Source organism: Petromyzon marinus, chromosome 76 (genome assembly GCF_048934315.1).
Source record: "Petromyzon marinus isolate PM22_M1 ecotype Great Lakes invasive population chromosome 76, UKy_Petmar_22M1.pri1.0, whole genome shotgun sequence".
NCBI lineage: Eukaryota > Metazoa > Chordata > Hyperoartia > Petromyzontiformes > Petromyzontidae > Petromyzon > Petromyzon marinus.
Window position 1 is genome coordinate 1,106,081 of NC_133742.1, and position 9,311 is coordinate 1,115,391.

Consider the following 9,311-nt stretch of genomic DNA (forward strand, 5'->3'; position numbering starts at 1 on the left):
TACTATACACTACACTATACACCACACTACTATACACTACACACTACAATATACACTACACTATACACTACAATATACACTACTATACACTACACTATACACTACTATACACTACACGACTATACACTACACTATTATACACTACACTACAATATACACTACACTATACACTACACTATTATACACTACACTATACACTACACTACTAAACACTACACTATACACTACTATACACTACACTGTACACTACACTACACACTACTCTTCACTACACTACTATACACTACACTATACACTACACTATACACTACACTATACACTACACTATACACGACTATACACTACACTACTATACACTACACTACACCATACACTACACTATACACTACTATACACTACACTATACACTACTATACACTACACTACTATACACTACACTATACACTACAATACACTACTATACACTACACTATACACTACACTACACACTACACTACTATACACTACACTATACACTACACTACTATACACTATAATATACAATACACTACACTACTATACACTATACACTACACTACTATACACTACACTACTATACACCACACTATACACTACTATACACTACACTACTATACACCACACTATACACTACTATACACTACACTACTATACACTACACTACTATACACTACACTATACACTACACTGCTATACACTACACTGCTATACACTACACTACTATACACTACTATACACTACACTACTATACACTACAATATACACTACACTATACACTACACTATACACTACAATATACACTACACTATACACTACAATATACACTACACTATACACTACAATATACACTACTATACACTACACTACTATACACTACTATACACTACACTATACACTACACTACAATATACACTACACTATACACTACACGACTATACACTACACTATTATACACTACACTACTATACACTACACTATACACTACACTATACACTACACTATACATTACAATATACACTACTATACACTACACTATACACTACACTATACACTACACTACAATATACACTACACTATACACTACACTACTATACACTACACTACACTATACACTACACTATACACTACAATATACACTACAATATACACTACACTATACACTACACTATACACCACACTATACACCACACTATACACCACACTATACACCACACTATACACCACACTATACACCACACTATACACCACACTATACACTACACACTACTATACACTACACACTACTATACACTATACACTACACTATACACTACACTATACACTACACTACACACTACACTATACACTACACTATACACTACACTATACACTACTATACACTACACTATACACTACACTATACACTACAATATACATTACACTATACACTACACTATACACTACAATATACACTACACTATACACTACTATACACTACACTATACACTACACTATACACTACACTATACACTACACACTACACTACACACTACACTACACACTACACTACACTACACACTACACTACACACTACACTATACACTACACTATACTATACACTACACACTACACTATACACTACACTATACACTACACTATAGATAACGACGTTTCCATGGCCACACAAGCGGTCGCCCTCAGTGTCTCATCATCATCAGCATCATCATCAGCATCATCAGCAGTCAGGGACCAGTTTCTACTTTCAGTGTCTCATCATCATCAGCAGCATCATCATCAGCAGTCAGGGACCAGTTTCCACTTTCAGTGTCTCATCATCAGCATCATCATCAGCAGCAGCAGTCAGGGACCGGTTTCTACTTTCAGTGTCTCATCATCATCAGCATCATCATCAGCAGCAGCAGTCAGGGACTGGTTTCCACTTTCAGTCTCTCATCATCAGCATCATCATCAGCAGTCAGGAACCGGTTTCCACTTTCAGTCTCTCATCATCATCAGCATCATCATCAGCAGTCAGGAACCGGTTTCCACTTTCAGTCTCTCATCATCATCAGCAGCAGCAGTCAGGGACCGGTTTCCACTTTCAGTGTCTCATCAGAATCATCATCAGCAGCATCAGCATCATCAGCAGCAGCAGTCAGGGACCGGTTTCTACTTTCAGTGTCTCATCATCATCAGCATCATCATCAGCATCATCATCATCAGCAGCATCATCAGCAGTAAGGGACCGGTTTCCACTTTCAGCATCTCATCATCAGCATCATCATCAGCAGCAGCAGTAAGGGACCGGTTTCCACTTTCAGCATCTCATCATCATCATCAGCATCATCATCATCAGCATCATCATCAGCAGCAGCAGCAGTCAGGGACCGGTTTCCACTTTCAGTGTCTCATCATCATCAGCATCATCAGCAGAAGCAGTCAGGGACCGGTTTCCACTTTCAGTGTCTCATCATCATCATCAGCAGCATCAGCATCATCAGCAGCAGCAGTCAGGGACCGGTTTCTACTTTCAGTGTCTCATCATCATCAGCATCATCATCAGCATCATCATCAGCAGCAGCATCATCATCAGCAGTAAGGGACCGGTTTCCACTTTCAGCATCTCATCATCATCAGCATCATCAGCAGCAGCATCATCATCATCAGCAGAAGCAGCAGCAGTCAGGGACCGGTTTCCACTTTCAGTGTCTCATCATCATCAGCATCATCATCAGCAGTAAGGGACCGGTTTCCACTTTCAGCATCTCATCATCATCAGCAGCATCATCATCATCAGCAGTAAGGGACCGGTTTCCACTTTCAGCATCTCATCATCATCAGCAGCATCATCATCATCAGCAGCAGTCAGGGACCGGTTTCCACTTTCAGTTTCTCATCAGAATCATAATCAGCATCATCATCAGCATCATCATCATCAGCAGCAGTCTGGGACCGGTTTCCACTTTCAGTTTCTCATCAGCAGCACCAGAGCCGGGCTGTGGCACCAATCCCGTTCGGTTGGGGCAAATTTTACGGAACACGACGATTTAAAAAAAAAAATAAAAACACAACGCTAACTTTCGTGGGTAATCGGTAAAGATGTTAGCGAAAGTAATCACGAATCATAAAAACAACTCAGAAACAAAGAAGTTCAAACTTATTTGTGAGATAAAAAAAATAAATTTAAAATAAAGCGGCGGAGAAGACAACACAGCGGCCATTGAGTGGGCCTCAGATCACTAATCGCTGCCTTTTAAAACTATTTAACGTCTTTATTTAAAAAAAACATTTAAATAAAACCTTAACATATTTTAAAAAAGTACGTTAATAGCCGACGCTTTCGTCTAAAAAAAAAAGTTAAACATTAAACAGAAAAAAATGCATTCCCCTCAAGACTTTCACTGCTAGCGCGCGCTCCCCTTTTGCCGCCAAATCGCTGTCAAACAACGTTAAGTGAAGCCACAATAATTAAGTTTTATTGTTTAAATCGCGTGAAATATAAGCCCCGCGCTTACCACCCCACGTAATTTAGCGAGGTATTTTTGTTAAAAAGCCGCGGCCAATTCGTTGCAAGTAGCAGCGGCGAAGACCTTTATCGATTACGTTTTACCTCAGAATTATACAAAACACACATTTTTATAAACACTTAAAACCCCGGCGCGCCACCTGCCCTCACCTCTCTTGACGACGAACATCATGACTCGGCGGACGGTTGCGAAGAGATTTGAACGTTAGCTTTAAAAGCGTGGAAAATTTATAAGAAGTTTAAATTGTGCTTGTTACGAATCGCGGAGTCGTCTTTCGGCCTGCCGCTGCTGTCGCCCGTCCGCGACTCCGTAGGAAGATTCCCGCCAAAATAAAATCGCGTCACGTGGGGGGGGCGGGGTGTATGCCGGAAACGGAAGTAATCGTCGATATGACGATTCAAGCAGTCAGTTCGATTTCGATTCCTCTACGAAGGATAGTTCATATTCAATGTATTTGGTGTAGCCCTGTGAGCCATTCGGCTCTTGATCGAGTGCAACCGCAACAAACAAACAAAAAACATGAACAAGAAAAAAACATCTTAAAGTGATTATGTGTGACTGTGCAAACAGAAAATACAGGAAAAAATATCAAAATATTCCTGAAATAGCACCATACACCAACGCTGTGTCCAAAAATTCCCAGGTGGGATGCAAGTCAAATACAACAACAACCACAAGACAATTAAGATTAAGGCCATCAGTCTAACTCCGTACTACAATAAACAAAAACATGGCCAAAACAAAAAAAAACGTTTCGAAATCACCAAAATAAAAGCCATAAATGCAATGTAACAGTGATCATAGGGACTGTGACCGAATTTTTAATAATAAACTACATAAATAACATATAACACACAAACCCTAGAGCCACAGCTGACTGCAGGAGTCACTCCACAAAACAACAGGAGCATCAGTCAGAGTATCACATTTTCCAATGCACCTTTAAGATCAGCACGCTAAATCAAAATACAAATAATACTTTGCAGCGTCATCCGGAGTGAAACATTTTATTGTATTTTAGGCCACTGAATAGCAGTGGCAGCTAGGGGTGTACAACTCCATTAGAGCAGTTTTGAGTGAAGATCTCATTGGTAGCGATTCAAGTTGCAGTTTATTGGCAATAGCATTCCAGACCCTGGGGGCATCAATAGCAAAGGCCCTTCCTCCGGTTTTTGTACGGCAATAAGGGGAGAATGTGAAAGCCGGTAAATGAGCGAAGACCTGAGGTCAAATTTGTTCTTTGAAACAGAGAGGAGATCCAGTAGGTAGTCTGCGGAATTTTTTGTAAGTACATCGTGAATAAATAAGATCTGGTGCACAAGCTGTCGAACATTAAGAGATGTTTAAGTTTGACCCAATGTAGAGATCACAGTGGTTGAGTCCTATATGGGCAGTTCAATGCAAATCTTAAGGCCGAGTGATAGATGGAATCAAGCTTCTTCAGTACAGTACTTGGGGCTGATTTATACACGATGTCACAGTAGTCAAGTAGGGGCAGTATGGTAGCTTTTTATCAATTCCAAACGGAACATTGGGGGAAGCAGTGCTTGTGTCGATACAGAAAACCAATTTATATTTTTGTCTTTTTACCAATATAATCAATGTGATCTTCAAAACTAAGTTTTGAATCCAGGATGACCCCAAGATACTTATAGATCTTGACATGCTCTATTTGATAATTATTCAAGGAATGTAATTGGGGAAAAATAACTTCCTGCTTTAGTCCTGGAGAGAAGCATAGCACCTTGGTTTTGGAGGTATTCAGGACCAGTTTAAGAGAAACTAGCTGATGTTGTAGTTTGTTGAAATCACCCTGGAGCTTAGCAATCACGTCATCCGGAGAGCGGCCAGCAGTAATCAGTATCGTGTCATCTGCAAAAAGATTTTCCCTGGAATGATCCAGTTCAGTGCCCAAGTCATTGACATAAAGAGAGAATAGAGGGGCCGAGGATGGAACCCTGTGGAACCCCTTTTGTTATCTTAACACTGTTTGACCTCCAACCATCTGTGGAATACAGCTTGGGTGCGAGAAAAGAGGTTATTTTTAACCATTGTACTGTGTTCTCGGAAAACCGAGGCAACTTAGTTTACTAAGCAGGGTGTTGTGGTCTACTGTATCAAAAGCTTTGGACAGGTCAAGAAAAAGACAGGCACAGTACTGCTTATTATCAAGGCTATTGTAAATTTGATTCAAAGAGTCTAATGCAGCAGATGTGGTGCTGTATTTTTTTCCAGAACCCAGATTGTTTTAGATGTAGTAGATTGTTGGTGGACAGGAAACTGCTAATTTGGTAGTTCAATAATTTTTCAAAAATTTTCATCAATGGGGACAAAATTGAGATAGGTCGGTAGTTATTGGGATCATCTTTAGGGCCCCCTTTGTGAAGTGGATGGACATAGGAATGTTTCCATTCTAGAGGAACTGATGCTTCTTTGATGGACAGGTTGACAATATGGGCTATAGGTTTGTATATTAGGTGACCAACAGTTAGTAGAGTAAAGACGGGAAAACTATCTGCTCCGGTAGAGGAAGACCCTTTGAGGTAGGACAGTTGTTTCAGAACATTACTTTCGTGGAATGGTTGGAAATAAATTCGTTTAATGTTTGGACAGGGGTGTAGGAATTTGCAGGAGCAGGGGTGACTCCCAATACATTATCAAAAAGATTACCAGCTTCAGAAAAATGAAGGTTAAAATTGTCAACTAATTTTTTTGGGATCTGAAAAAATATTCACCATTTCGGTGAAGCTCAACGGGCAGATTTTCTGTTTTGGATGCCTTTTCGATAGATTTGATTGTTTTCCAAAAAAATCCTGGCATTTCCATGTGATTCCAGGAGAGTGGAGGAAAAGTAGGCATTCTTTGCATGCCGTATTTTTTTTACGCATCTATTCCTTAAAATCCTGTATTCTAGCCAGTCATTAACCAAATTACTTTTCTGAGCACATGCCCAAGCCTTGTCCCTAGTTTTCATGAGCTTGAAATCAAAGGATCATACCATGGTGGGCGGTTGCCTTTAGTTTTAAATCTAACCAACGGAGCATGTTTGTTAAGAATTTGGAGAAACGTGTACCTGAAAGTCTCCCAAGCCGTAGTCAGTTGGGGATATCACAGACCTTATCAATATCCGAGTGAAGCACATCATTAGTAAATTCCTGAGTGCTGAAGTGCCTCAAAGAGTGCTTTTCAACAATTTTAGGGGGGCTTTGGGTCTGGCTGATGATCACTAAGGTTATTACGAAAGGTTATTGCGAAATTGTGAGGGGCATTTGTCAATAGGACGTCAAGCAGATCGAGGAGGGGGGGAAGGGGACAGGGCGGGGGGGAGGGGGCGAGGGCGGGGAGGGGGGGGAAGAGGGGGAGAAGGGGGGAGGGGGAAAGGGGGAACAGGGGGTAGGGGGGGAGGGGGGAGATGGGGAGGGGGCGAGGGGGGAGATGGGGAGGGGGAAAGGGGGGAGAGGGGAGACAGGGGGGAGGGGGGAGGGGGAAATGGGGGAGGGGAGGGGGCGAGGGGGGAGATGGGGAGGGGGAGAGGGGGAACAGGGGGGGAGGGGGGAAATGGGGGAGGGGGAGGGGGGGAGGGGGGAAATGGGGGGTGGGGAGGGGGGGAGGGGGGAAATGGGGGAGGGGAGGGGGCGAGGGGGAGATGGAGGAAGGGGAGGGGGGAGAGGGGGAAGGGGAGAGGAAAATGGGGGAAGGGGAGGGGGGAGAGGGGGGAGGAGAGGGGGGAGGGGGAGGGGCAAGGGGGGAGGGGAGAAGGAGGGGCAAGGGGGGACGAGGAGTGTGAGGGGTAAAAAAATCAGAAAATCTATAAAGCGCTTCGCTCACAGATATCCAGTAGGAGCACGTTCAGACCGTTTGCAAACACAAACAATACAACACCAAATTCAACAGAACAACAACAACAGTAACAATAACAACAACTGGTGTTTTACCCTTTCTAGCATTGAAACCGGGGTGGTGGTGTTTGTGTCTAGCTGTTTTCAACAAACACACGAATGCATGGGAGCTGTCGCAAATTAACAAGACTCTTCATTCACCACACACACACACGCAGTGCTGAACATGCAAACAAACGTGCCTCTGATCATTACGTCACCACGACGCTTGTGCCAGGCCACGTGCACGTTGAGGCCACGTGAAGTGTCGAACGCCCGCTGGGCAGGAGGTCACGGGGCCAGACCCAGCAGGTGCCACGGGTCGACTGGCTGAGATGACTGGCTGGTGCACCACCTGTGCCCCCTACTGTGCCAATTTGCTGTGCTTTAGCCACCCGGCGCTCCGCTCGTTGTTGTGAGCGTCGCTCCTCCGCCCTCCGTTGTTGTTGGAGGGCGACTACCTCCAACTGCCCAGTAGCAGCGTCCTTCACGAGCCACCTCGTCCACAGAGGCCGATCTTGACACCGCTGTTACCGGTCATCGGCAAATCAACTCAGCTCCACGTCAACCTGTACCACATCACTCCATCTCTTCTCTAGCCCCGTGCCTCCTGTACCACATCACTCCATCTCTTCTCTAGCCCCGTGCCTCCTCTACAACATCACTCCATCTCTTCTCTAGCCCCGTGCCTCCTGTACAACATCACTCCGTCTCTTCTCTAGCCCCGTGCCTCCTGTACCACATCACTCCATCTCTTCTCTAGCCCCGTGCCTCCTGTACCACATCTACTCCATCTCTTCTCTAGCCCCGTGCCTCCTGTACCACATCACTCCATCTCTTCTCTAGCCCCGTGCCTCCTGTACAACATCACTCCATCTCTTCTCTAGCCCCGTGCCTCCTGTACCACATCACTCCATCTCTTCTCTAGACCCGTGCCTCCTGTACTACATCACTCCATCTCTTCTCTAGCCCCGTGCCTCCTGTACCACATCTACTCCATCTCTTCTCTAGCCCCGTGCCTCCTGTACCACATCACTCCATCTCTTCTCTAGCCCCGTGCCTCTTGTACAACATCACTCCATCTGTTCTCTAGCCCCGTGCCTCCTGTACCACATCACTCCATCTGTTTTCTAGCCCCGTGCCTCCTGTACCACATCACTCCGTCTCTTCTCTAGCCCTGTGCCTCCTGTACAACATCACTCCATCTCTTCTCTAGCCCCGTGCCTCCTGTACCACATCACTCCATCTCTTCTCTAGCCCCGTGCCTCCTGTACAACATCACTCCATCTCTTCTCTAGCCCCGTGCCTCCTGTACAACATCACTCCATCTGTTCTCTAGCCCCGTGCCTCCTGTACCACATCACTCCATCTGTTCTCTAGCCCCGTGCCTCCTGTACCACATCACTCCATCTCTTCTCTAGCCCCGTGCCTCCTGTACAACATCACTCCATCTCTTCTCTAGCCCCGTGCCTCCTGTACCACATCACTCCATCTCTTCTCTAGCCCCGTGCCTCCTGTACAACATCACTCCATCTGTTCTCTAGCCCGTGCCGTGCCCGTTTAGCCCCCTCGATCCGGCCGAACAAAAGCTGTTTCGGCATGCGGTGACTGGGCATGCGGGCTACATGACCCAGCCAACGCAGCCTTGCCTGCCGGAGGAGCTCACCGATGGGACTTTGCCCAGATCTTCAAGGATTTGTGAGCTCCTCACACAATCCAGTCTGGTTAAACCCAGGATGGATCGTAGGCAAGCCAGCCCAAATGTTTCTAACCGGCGAAGATGTTCCATTAGGGGGGGTCCACGTTTCGCAAGCGTAGAGAAGGGAGGGAATGACCGTGGCCGAGAAGACCTGAAGCTTAGTGCGGAGCGACAGACCAGATAGCTTCCACACAGCGTTACGCAACCGAT

General features: G+C 45.1%; 1 protein-coding gene across 2 annotated transcripts in view; it reads right to left on the reverse strand.

The window, feature by feature from the left end:
- The window catches only part of RRM1 (ribonucleotide reductase catalytic subunit M1), a 350,107-nt gene extending 346,227 nt beyond the window's left edge, over positions 1-3,880 (reverse strand). The window contains exon 1 of one of the 2 annotated variants that reach the window (XM_076056594.1): positions 3,674-3,880. In XM_076056594.1, the coding sequence (XP_075912709.1) occupies positions 3,674-3,695 (22 nt within the window). In that variant the 5' untranslated portion in view covers positions 3,696-3,880. The remainder of the gene's footprint in view (positions 1-3,673) is intronic. The other variant, XM_076056595.1, reaches the window with a different exon arrangement.
- Between the last annotated feature and the right edge of the window lie 5,431 nt (positions 3,881-9,311).